Source organism: Dipodomys merriami, unplaced genomic scaffold (genome assembly GCF_024711535.1).
Source record: "Dipodomys merriami isolate MVZ:Mamm:240054 unplaced genomic scaffold, mDipMer1.0.p SCAF_5, whole genome shotgun sequence".
NCBI classification, from domain to species: domain Eukaryota; kingdom Metazoa; phylum Chordata; class Mammalia; order Rodentia; family Heteromyidae; genus Dipodomys; species Dipodomys merriami.
This window is the reverse complement of record NW_027206068.1, coordinates 41,004,460-41,016,544: the sequence shown is the minus strand read 5'-3', so window position 1 is coordinate 41,016,544 and position 12,085 is coordinate 41,004,460. Positions and strand designations below refer to the sequence as shown.

Genomic DNA, 12,085 nt, shown 5'->3' with positions numbered 1-12,085 from the left:
TATTTGAGCAATGTATGTAATCAATGGGAATAGTTTGATGAGCATTTTAGAACATGCACCCAACAACTAGAGAATGTATTCTTTTCAGGCCCACGTAAGCATTTTAAAAAATGAGCTACTCATGAGACCAATAGGTTTCAAAGAAACAATATTGTACAGACTATTCTCTAACAACACAGTTAAATTAAATAATAAAACCCTTGCTTTGTTGGTAATATTGGTAATTGAACTAAGGCCTTACATTTTGCTATTTTGGAGGTTAAGTTTGGGAGGTTTGAGGCCAGTCTGGGCAGAAAAGTTCAGGAAGCCCCTTCCCAATGACTGGACACAGTGGCTTGAACCTTGGTTTACTGTGAAGATGAGAAAAAAAATACCTGTGTTTGTATGTATATGTTTGTAAGTGTTATACATGAAATTAGTTTGCAAGCTTTTAAGCCCTATTCAAATGGCAATGTTTGCTTTTCTCAGAGCACAGGCCGCGAAGCCCTGTATTCTTTTCTTTGATGAATTTGAATCCATTGCCCCTCGAAGAGGTCATGACAATACAGGTGTTACTGACCGAGTGGTTAACCAGTTACTGACTCAGTTGGATGGAGTAGAAGGCTTACAGGGTAATCAGCATAAATGCACAAATATACTGTCATAACAAGATTGTACTACATTATAGTTTTTTTTCAAGTGTTGTTTTTTTCCTCCCTTAGGTGTTTATGTGTTGGCTGCCACTAGTCGCCCTGACTTGATTGACCCTGCCCTGCTTAGGCCTGGTCGACTAGATAAATGTGTATACTGTCCTCCTCCTGATCAGGTGACAATTTCATATTTAGAGTCCAAAATCCAACAAATGCTACACTCTTTCCTTGTGAACTTTCCTTCTGCCAGGTGATAGCAATTATCCTTAGAAGACTAGCTTTCTTAGGCAAGGGCTTTAGTCACTGTGTGCCCAAAGGGTAAACAGATTCTGAGTTAGATGCTAAGTTTTTTTCTTTGGCCTGGTCATTTTCCTACAAGTCTAAACACTTCTTAACTTTGCAGTGTTCACCAATTGGAAAAAAAAAAAAAAAAAAGGCAAGAAACCTAAAGTGTTACATGTCATCTTCTCTGTATTCAAGATCACACACCTGGGCTGGGAAGGTGGCTTAGTGGTAGAGTGCTTACCTTGCATGCATGAGGCCCTGGGATCGATTCCTCAGCACCACAGAAGCAGAAATAGCCAGAAGTGGCTCTGTGGCTCAAGTGGTAGAGCACTAGCCTTGAGCTGAAGAGCTGAGGGACAGCACACAGCCTAGAGTTCAGGTCCCACAACTGACAAAAAAAAAAAAAAAAAGTAGCACACACCCCATTATTCTGTTAAAAAAAACCAACAGCAACAAACAAAACAAAGCATGGATACAGAATCAAGCATATTTGAATAGTAAGAATGTGATCAAGTTAGAATCACAGTGATAAGGTTTTTTAAAAAAAACTTGTAGTTATGTGTTAACCAAATCTTGTTCTCAAATTTAAGAATTAATGGAAGATCACATAAACAAATTGTCAAAGGTATAAAATATCAGAATATGTCACATGTAGCAACTATTTACATTATTTAAATTGTTGTTTATTGGAACACTTACTCAAATCTAGAAAATAACTAGTCTGAGTAAGACAGTGATTTACACTAAAACAGTTACCTGTTAATTTCACTGATTTTCTTTTTTTTTTAATTTAATTTTATTTTATTTGTGAACATACTGTACAGAGGAGTTACAATTACATGGGCAGGATAATGCGTACATTTCTTACCAAGTATTGCAGCCTCCTCCTTTGTTTACCCTTCACATCCCTTCCCCGCCTCCCCCCTCCCCCCAATCCCAATCCTTCTCCTTCCCCCCCTTTCCCCCCCCCCCACCAACGTTGTAAAGCTAGTTTTGGACATGACAACTTGTACTTCTCATTGTTGCAATAGGTCCACCTGTATCCTTAAACAACTGGTTTTTCCCCATCTCCTCCACAAGTTATACTGACATCAAATATAGTAAAAGCAGGGGTTATACTGTGGGGGAGGGATATACAAAGCAACAAAGAGATAATCTTATAAATGCGTTAGAAACACATGCATGAAAGAAAAAAAACATTAAAATACACATCTAAGGGTTCATTTTCCTGACATCACATTATCTGACCTTTTCCGCTTGACTCATACATATACTAGATATTACAAATAAGGGAAACCATGGGACCTATGTTTCTTTGGGCCTGGCTTACTTCACTTAATACAATTTTTTCCAAGTTTTTCCATTTCCTAACAAATGGGGCAATGTCATTCTTTCTGATGGAGGCATAGAATTCCATTGTGTATATATACCACATTTTCTTGATCCATTCATCTACTGAGGGGCATCTGGGTTGGTTCCATATCTTAGCTATGGTAAATAATGCTGCAGTAAACATAGTTGTGCTGGTAGCTTTAGTGTGGTCTTGTTTGTAAACATTTGGGTAAATGCCCAAAAGTGGGATTGCTGGGTCATAGGGGAGTTCTATGTGAAGTCTTTTGAGGAACCTCCATACTGCTTTCCAAAGTGGTTGAACAAGTTTACATTCCCACCAACAATGAAGTAAGATTCCTTTCTGTCCACATCCCCTCCAGCATCTGTTGTTGTTAGAGCTCTTGATTTTAATTTCACTGATTTTCTACCTATGTCCATTCCACTAGGGAAAAGATTCCAAGGAAAATAAATAGACTTTTAGTATGGTTTTCCACTTACTTGTAAAACTTTTTAGAGGGGCTGGGAAGGTGGCTCAGTGGTAGAGCGCTTGCCTTGCATGCCTGAGGCCCTGGGTTCCATTCCTCAGCACCACATAAGCAAAAAGAAAAAAAGCCGGAAGTGGCGCTGTGTCTCAGGTGGTAGAGCGCTAGCTTTGAGCTGAAGAACTGAGGGATAGCGCCCAGGCCCAGAGTTCAGGCCCCATGACCGGACCCAAAAAAAAAAAAAAAAAAACTTTTTAGATAAGTAAAGTTAATTTATTTTTAACCTTTGGCAATACTTTTTTAATAAAATTAATTCACAAAATTTTATTTTTTATTTGTTAAATCAATTCACTTTTCTTCCTTCAGGTATCACGCCTTGAAATTTTAAACGTTCTCAGTGACTCTCTGCCTCTGGCAGATGATGTAGACCTTCAGCATGTGGCGTCAGTCACCACCTCCTTTACCGGGGCTGATCTGAAAGCCCTGCTTTACAATGCTCAGTTGGAGGCTTTGCAGGGAAAGCTGCTCACCAGCGCGTTCCAGGTGAGTGGTGTGAAAGAACAGGTGAGCCTCGTGCTGGTAGCTCACACCTGTGGTCCTGTCTACTCCAGAACCTGAGATCTGAGGATCAACCCAGGCAGAAAAGATTGTGAGAATTTTGTCTCCGATCAACTACCAAAAGCTGGAAGTGAAGCTCTGGCTCAAGTAGTAGAATACCAGCTTTGAACAGAAAAATGGAAGAAACAGCTGCTAGGCCCAGAATTTAAGCCCTAGTACTGGCACCAAAAACAAAACAAAACTCAGTTCAGTGTCAGACTTTCAACTGTGAAATATCCTAGTTTTAGCAACTTTGATAAAACTTCATAATTGGGTTGTGGGTTTGTTATCCATTTCTTTAACATTACCTCAATATGTGCAAAAATATGTTGGCCTTGGGAAGGATATTATTTAATCTGAAATATGAATTTGTATGAACAGAAAAATAATTGAGGTTTTTCTACTTGTTTTGTATTGAAAAAGAAAAATCAAAGCACTAGTTGCTCACAGCTGTAATCCTAGCTACTCAGAAAGCTGAGATTTGAGGATTACAGTTCCAAGCCAGCTGGGGCAAGAAAGTCCATGAGACTCCTATCTCCTATAGACTATCAAAAAAGCCAGCAGTAGAGCTATGGCTCAAATGGTAGAATACTAACCCCAGGACTGGCCAAAAATAAAAGTCAGTCAAAATAGTTGAATTTGAATGTGAAATAGGCCAGCTGACCTGTAGGAGGCCATCTTGGTTGATATTCCAAGATGTGGATTGCTATGCAATCATGGATCTTTCCTCACTCATTCTCATCTATGTTTTCCTTTATTTCTCTTCTACTTTCTGTATCTCAGCCCTAGCATCAGCCTTTCCTTTAAGGATATTCTGTGTTTTTTGGTCTAATTTTGTTTTTTGCCGTATCATAGACTATGTCATATATTTACTAGGATTTTTCCCTGCATATTTTCCTCTCATTTTTGGAGATTTTTGGTGGGCCTAAAGATCTTAAATCTGAAAAGTCTTGAGTTTTTGCTGCTTACTCTATCCAGTGATTATTTTTGTTCTGGTGGGGGATTTTTTTTTTGAGGTTTCTTTTGTTTTATTTGTAGTGCTGAAATTTAACCCAATGTCTGGCACATGCTAGGCAAGTGCCCTACCACTGAGCTACATCTCCATCCCTGAAATATTTTAACTCTTCTAATGATAGAGTGCTTTAGAAATACATATTTGTAAGTATGTGTATACCTTATATCATGGTTGGTTTATCATTTGGAGGAGGATATATAAGTGGAAAGGCAAAGACAAAACCCAGAGATGTGAGTTCTAGCTTTGTCACAAACTTTTTAGCAAGATGGTTGGTAAGTTATCCACACGTTCCATCTTGTCTTTTTTTTTTTTTTTTTTTTTTTTTTTGTCAGTTGTGGGGCTTGAACTTGGGGCCTGGGCACTGTCCCTGAGTTCTTCAGCTCAAGTGCTCTACCACTTGAGCCACAGTGCCACTTCTGGTTTCCTGGTAGTTTCTTGGAGATAAGAGTTTCACAGACTTTTCTTACTGGGCGGGCTTTGAATCAGAATCCTCAGATCTCAGCCTCCTGAGTAGCTAGTATTACAGGTATGAGCCATCAGTGCCCAGGGTCTTTTCTTATTTTAATAACTAAAATTTCACTTATGTGCCTCACTTATGTGCCATTAGAGAAATGATGTGAGCATGTTAAAAGAAAGACTGTGAGACTCCTATCTCCAATAAACCACCAGAAAACTGGAAGTGGTGCTGTAGCTCAAGTTGTAGAGCACTCGCCTTGAGCTGAGGAGCTGAGGGACAGCGCCCAGGCCCAGAGTTCAAGCCCCACGACCGACAAAAAAAAAAAAAAAAAAAAATTCTGGGCTAGGAATGTGGCTTAGTCGCAAAACACTTGCCTAGAACGCATGAAGCCCTGGGTTTGATTCCTCTGTACCACATAAACAGAAAAAGCCGGCAGTGGCACTGTGGCTCAAGTAGTAGAAAGCTAGCCTTGAGCAAAAGAAACTCAGGGACATTGCCCAGGCCCTGAGTTCAAGCCCCAGGACTGACAAAAAAAAAAATTACTGAAGTCTCCTTATATGGCTCTGTTTGTAGGCTGTTTATGTTATTAACTTCTGAGTTGTGAACTACTTAAGTCTTACAACTGCTTCTCCTTTTCTATGTTTTAGGATCGAAGTTCCAGTTCTGATAGTGACTTAAGTCTGTCTTCAATGGTCTTTCTTAACCACAGCAGTGGTTCTGATGACTCAGCTGGAGATGGCGAGTGTGGCTTAGATCAGTCCCTTGTTTCTCTAGAAATGTCTGAGATACTTCCAGATGAATCAAAATTCAATATGTATCGGCTATACTTTGGAAGCTCTTATGAGTCAGAACTTGGAAACGGAACATCTTCTGATCTGGTACCTAGCATATTCATGACTACACAATCCAGAACTAGAGCTAGATAGAATCGAGCAGTGTGTCTCCTTACCACTTCCACATATTCTTCCCTCTTGGATATTGGTCTTGTGTTTTTTAATGCTGCTAATTAGTTATTTTAGCTTTTCAAACAGGGATGAAAAAAGGAGATAAAAGTAGCCAGTGACTGTGCTTACCCTTTTACTTGCTTTTAGACTCCTCCAGAGTGCGAGATCCATTCCATAGTTAACTACAATAGTTGAGGACAATGAGAAATTTGACAAGATTATGTCAGTAATTCTTTTTTTCTTTTTTTTTTGGCTGGTCATGGGGCTAGAACTCTGGGCTTGGGTGCTGTCCCTATGCTCTTCAGCTCAAGGCGAGCACTCTACCACTTGAGCCACAGCGCCACTTCGGGTTTTCTAGTGGTTAATTGGAGATAAGAGTCTCACCGACTTTCCTGCTTGGGCTGGCTTTGAATCGTGATCCTCAGATTGCAGCCTCCTGAGTAGCTAGGATTACAGGTGTGAGCCACCAGCACCTGGCTTATGTCAATAATTCTTGACCACAAAATTGGAATCTGTGATTCTTTTCAGAAAATATAAAGGCAGTAAAAATAGTAATTTATCAAGAAGGAAATATCCACATGAAATTAGGGCCCTATCATTGGTTTTTCTACTTAAAGAATATTCAACCTGTATTTCTCCCCACCCACCCACCCTCAGCAAGGGCTCACAGTTATTTTTTTTGAAACATAGAACATTTTACCTATATTTAGTTATTTTGTTACATGTGTGTTATTAATTCAGATTCTAAACTATGAAACTTACCTATTTTGATTCCAAAGAATAATTAGTATTGCTTTAACCATCTTTGAGTTCTATCTCCTAATTTCTTTCTAGAAATAAATGTTCTAAAAACCTTCCTATAAGCATTTCCAAAAACTAAGAATAAGACTTATTTGGAACATAGCCTGTCCATTAATTTATGGGCAGACTCTGTAACAGCATGGAAAGAGGTGAGGCTCAAGCAGGAAGCACTGAGTTCCCAAGTACCCAAGTACCACCAAAAAAAAAAAAAAAAAAAAAAAAGCAAAGAAAGAAAAGAAACTCCTCTGTTAGGTAGTTTTCACCATAGATTAAAAAAATGAACCCTGGTTTGTAGAAAACTGACATCTTATAAACTTCACTTAATTTCAGTAAACTAAAATTTGAACTTAAATATATGTTAAAAGTTTGTCTCTCCCTCTTTGGCCCCTCCCCCTTGTTCTTTCTCCCTTCTTTCCTATTTCTGTACCTAACATGCAGAGCTCACAGTGTCTCTCTGCACCAAGCTCCATGACTCAGGATTTGCCTGGATTTCCTGGGAAAGACCACTTGTTTTCACAACCTCCAGTGTTCAGGACAGCTTCACAAGAAGGTTGCCAAGAACTTACGCAAGAACAAAGAGATCAACTGAGAGCAGAAATCAGTATTATTAAAGGAAGATATCGGAGCCAAAGTGGAGTATGACTGCTTTCCTTCTCAATATAATTGTGGAGGGTTTTTTTAATGTATTTGTTTTGTTTTTCTCTTTCTGTTCTTTTCTCTCCTCTTCTTATCTGCCTGTAAGTAGAAATTGGGAGGGCTGAAGTTCCAGGCTAGCCCAAGCTAAAAGTTAGCAAGAACGTCTCTCATTCAATGAATTTGGCATGATGGTACCTCCCCTATACCTGTAACCCCAGGTATATGGCAGGCATAGATAGGATTATGTTCCAAAGGTAGTCCTGGGCAAAAATACAAGAATTATTTTAAAATAACCAAAGTAAAAGGGCTGAGGGTGTGGTTCGGCTGGCAGAGCACCTGCCTAGCAAATGTGAGGCATTGGGTTCAAACCTCAGTATCACCAAAAAAGAAAATAGATTTTTAAAAATTGTCTTTCCAGTTTTTATGTGTATTTCTTTTATTTGCATGTAAGCTATGTTTATAAACAAGGTGTTGAAACATAGATTCAAAAAGTTATGAATTTTTTTGCTTTCAAACAACTATTTTATAAGAAAGGGAAGGTATGCCGCCTATAAAAACTGACAAAAAATAAATGATACTGGGACTGACACTTTTTTCCTCCCACTCCTAAGACTAACTTTCTGTTTGTTTGTGTTTAAGGAGGATGAACCGCTTAGCCAACCAGGACCAATGAAAGCCAGTCTCACTATTAGCCAATCCCACTTAATGACTGCATTCAGCCACACAAGACCATCCATTAGTGAGGATGACTGGAAGAACTTTGCTGAGCTGTAAGTAATCACTTCTCAAAGTGTGGCTGCTATTGCAGGTGGAAGTATTGTTCACTTCTACTTGGGAAGTCTGTCCTTAAAATCAAAGATGACACTTTTAAAGCTGGTGCTGGTGGCTCACGCCTGTAATAATAGCTACTCATGAGGCTGAAATCTAAGGATCATGGTTTGAAGTCAGTCTGTGCAGCAGACTCCAGTTAACTAGCAAAACTCAGAAGTGGAGCTGTGGCTCAATTGGTAGGGCACCAGCCCTGAGTGAAAAAGCTAAGGGAAAGCAACCAGGCCCTGAGTTCAAGCTCCAATATAACAGCACACGTGCATGCACACACACACACAATAACAACTAATTTTTTTAAAAAATGTATGTGGTACCAAGGAATCGAACCCAGAGCCTCATGCATGCTAGACAGGCATTCTACCACTAAGCCACATTCCCAGCCCACAACTAATTTAAAACTAGGATTGTAAGCTGAGCATCGGTGGCTCATGCCTGTAATTCTAGCTACTCAGGAGGCTGAGATCTGAGGATTGTGGTTCAAAGCCAGCCTGGGCTCTCCAGTTAACCATCAGAAAACCGATGTGGTGCTGTGGCTTTAGCCTTGAGCAAAAAAGCTCAGGAAACAGTGCCCAGACCCTGAATTCAAACCTGATGACTACCAAAAAAACTAAGATTGTAGCTCAGTGGTAGTGCACTTGCCTAACATGCATGAGGCCTTGGGTGTCATCTCCAGGAAAACTCTCTCTCTCTCTCTCTCTCTCTCTCTCTCTCTCCCCACACACACACACACCCTCTCTTTATATATATATATATATATATATATATATATATATATATATATATATATATATATATATATATATAAAATACACACACACACACACACATAAATGTAAGTAGATCTGCACTTACACAACCAGAACATGGGAGTATAGACATCAAAACTGAATTTTCATTAACCAATTTGTTTGATTATATTTGAATTATTTATAAGGAACTGTGACTTAATTTTAGAAACTGTGGAGAAATAGGAAAATTAAAAGTTCTTGAATCATTCTAATTATGTGATTGACATTTATGAAAAATATATAGTTTGGCTTTCAAAGTAAATTTTATTTACCAATCTCAAGAATATTTGTTGTATTTTTTTTTAACTTTTTGGCTGTATTTAGTATATACAACTCATATGTGTTGATGTTTTTCTTACTGTAATAAGAACACTTCCCATTTTGCTACCTAGCTGCCCTCCTCCGGCTGTCTGTGTTATTTTAGACTCTTGTCATTGGCAGTTCTGCGAGCCTCTGAGCTGAGACCCACAGACCAACTACCTTTTTCTATGAGTTAGTCAATGTAATTCAAGAAGCAGTTATTCCTGAACTCTCAATAAAGAATCAACTTTCTTATTTAACTTTTTTAGCACTCAGAAAGGGTGTGTGTGTATGTGTGTGTGTGTGTATGTGTACATCAGTAATAAGTACCTACCATAGAAAAGCCATAAAATAAAAATAAGAAGGAAACAGAAATTTCCCTTTATCTCACTTTTATAATTTTTTCTTATTTAAATAAGATCTTCACATACTGCCATATGGCTTTTCCATCCTAGCCATCCCATACTGAACATCATCTTATCCTTTAAGTAACTACTACTTTGTTAATGTGGCTGTGCCACACTGTCCAATGTGACACTTGAATTGTTTCTAAGTTTTCAGTCCTGTAAGCAGTGGTTTGTAGTGTTTACATTCTTGAACAGATGTTCTATGTACATACACCCTTTGTTGTCATTTGGATAGACATAGAATCGTTGCCTTTCAAGTTGACATTTTTTTAATGCTTTCAAAATATGTTGCCAAATTGCCTTCCAGAAATCCTGGGCAGCTGTTTCTACAGCGCATGTGAGAGCCAAGAGAGCCTCTCTTGCCCCGGCCTGTTGAACCTTGGCCAATTCCATTACAGAAAATTTGTACCTTATTTCATAATTTCCTTGATTAAACTTGATTTAAAACTGTGGAAGTTGTAACTTTTATATTACCCATTGCCATTTGTATTGTATTTTTTTCTAACTTGTCACTTCATTCCTTTTTTTGTTAAAGTGCAACTTTGAAAAGAAATTTTTAATTTCTGTTACCTTTTTTTTATAGTTTGTTATTTCTCTTTCACTTCTTAAAATGCTGTTCGCAAATAATCCATGATGTTTCTTTTGCAGTTAATAAATATTATCTCTCTATTTTTTAAGGTATGAAAGCTTTCAAAACCCAAAGAAGAGAAAAAATCAAAGTGGACCAATGTTGCGGCCTGGACAGAAAGTAACATTAGCATAAGACACATTTCTGGTTTTCTGTGTTTGTGGCTTCCCCAACATTTTAACAATGAAAGTGGTGTAAATTTCTTTTTAATTTAATAAATTTACTTAATCTATAAAATCACACATAAATGCTGTGATGATACAATGATCAGGATTACTTTGAGATTAAAAAAGTACAATAAACAGATATTTATAACAGATTATGTATCTTATTTCCTGTAAATATTAAAGTCTTAATGAAATAGTATTGGTCAAGTGGTAGAACTAATTTATTTTCTCTTTTAGAAAAAAAGATAATACAGAAATTAAAGTTTTTAGAACTCACAGTTGGATTATTCAATCATCTTTCTAGCATTGAACATACTTTATGCCCATTAATTCTCAAGGGTTTGGAGTTTTGTTGGGGGTTTTTGTTGTTGCTTTTGGTTTTATTTGCTCATCTTGAGGTTTGAACTCCCGGCCTAGGTGGTGGTGTCCTCCTCCTTCTCTGATTATTACAGATTACATAAATTTCAAAAAATTCACAGTATTGTGGGATAGTGATACTTAAAGTCACAAACACATTTTAAACTTCACAAGGCACATTGTCATTATCACAGTCTATAAAGTTAATTGTCCCTGTGCTTTTGTGCTCAAGGCTAGTATTCTGCCACTTGAGCTACAGCTCCTGTTCCTGTTTTTTGTAGCAGTTAATTAGAGATAAGAGTCTCATGGACTTTACTGCCTGAGCTGGCTTCAATCCTCAAACCTCGATTCTCAGATATTAGCCTCCTGAGCAACTAGGATTACAGGCAGGAGCCACTGGCGCTTGACTTTTTTTTTGTAGTTTTTTGACTCTTTTAGGAAAAAATGCATCCTTTTCCTAACCCAATTGCTTGTTCTTATAAGGTATGAAAATGACACTCAATTCAAATAAATCCCTTAACCAGAAATGCTACCACAGTGCCCAGTATCTATGTCCAACTCCATGTCAGTGGACTTTTGAATGTTTTTCTCTCCCCTGTGCAGCATAATTTTATCTGATATCCTCTTTATCTGTGATCTACATTGTAAAGTTGGCCACTACTTTCTATGTAGAAATGGGTTAATGAAAAAGGAAAAAAATTAAAATATACAAATAAACATGAAACAGTAAGTATTGCCCATCTGTACTTAGTCATGAGGCTCTGCTCTGTAATATTCTTCCCATTCCTGACGTCAGCCAGCCCTTCAGTGGATTAGAGATCTTTCTTAAGTAGGGTGGCCTGGAACAATTCCTATTGGAACAAATAGTAAGCCTTCTTGTTTTAACTCTAGCTATACCTTTCCCCCAAACCTCATGGCTAGTTGCAGTGTTTCCAAATTAATGATAATCTGGTGTTAGCTGATAACCAGACATCTATCTTTTCTGACAAAATTGAGGAGACAGGTTGCTTGAAAGTTTTGCATCATGAGAGTACTAGAGGATGACTGTAATGTACTATGTGTTTTAAAAAGCTAGAGGAAAGGATTTGAAAATTTAGACCATAAAGAAATAACTGAGAAGATAGATGGGCCTATCCTGATTGATACATTACACAATGACTGCAAGTATCTAACATCAATTATCCCATTAATATGTACTTTTTGTAGCACTAGGGGTTGAGTCTAGCACCATATACATTTTACATAAGAGCTCTACCACTTGAACCACACCCTAAGCCATTTTGATTTGTATTTTTGTTTTTGAGACGGATCCTTGATAACTTTGCCCAGGCTGGTCTCAAACTCAAGATCTTCCTGCCTGTCTCTTATGTAGCTGATTACCCAGCAATATGTACAGTTCTTTATATTTCTGTATAATATCAGAAATTTCTAA

The 12,085-nt window shown here is 37.9% G+C and overlaps 1 protein-coding gene across 3 annotated transcripts in view; it reads left to right on the top strand.

Annotated features, from left to right (window-relative positions):
* Positions 1-10,446, top strand: part of Pex1 (peroxisomal biogenesis factor 1) — a 39,204-nt gene extending 28,758 nt beyond the window's left edge. For 2 of the 3 annotated variants that reach the window (XM_069996485.1, XM_069996484.1), the window contains 7 exons: positions 469-611; positions 702-805; positions 3,095-3,271; positions 5,445-5,675; positions 6,981-7,178; positions 7,818-7,948; positions 10,180-10,446. In XM_069996485.1, coding sequence (XP_069852586.1) covers positions 469-611; positions 702-805; positions 3,095-3,271; positions 5,445-5,675; positions 6,981-7,178; positions 7,818-7,948; positions 10,180-10,264 — 1,069 coding nt within the window. In that variant the 3' untranslated portion in view covers positions 10,265-10,446. The remainder of the gene's footprint in view (positions 1-468; positions 612-701; positions 806-3,094; positions 3,272-5,444; positions 5,676-6,980; positions 7,179-7,817; positions 7,949-10,179) is intronic. The other variant, XM_069996486.1, reaches the window with a different exon arrangement.
* Positions 10,447-12,085: the final 1,639 nt, after the last annotated feature.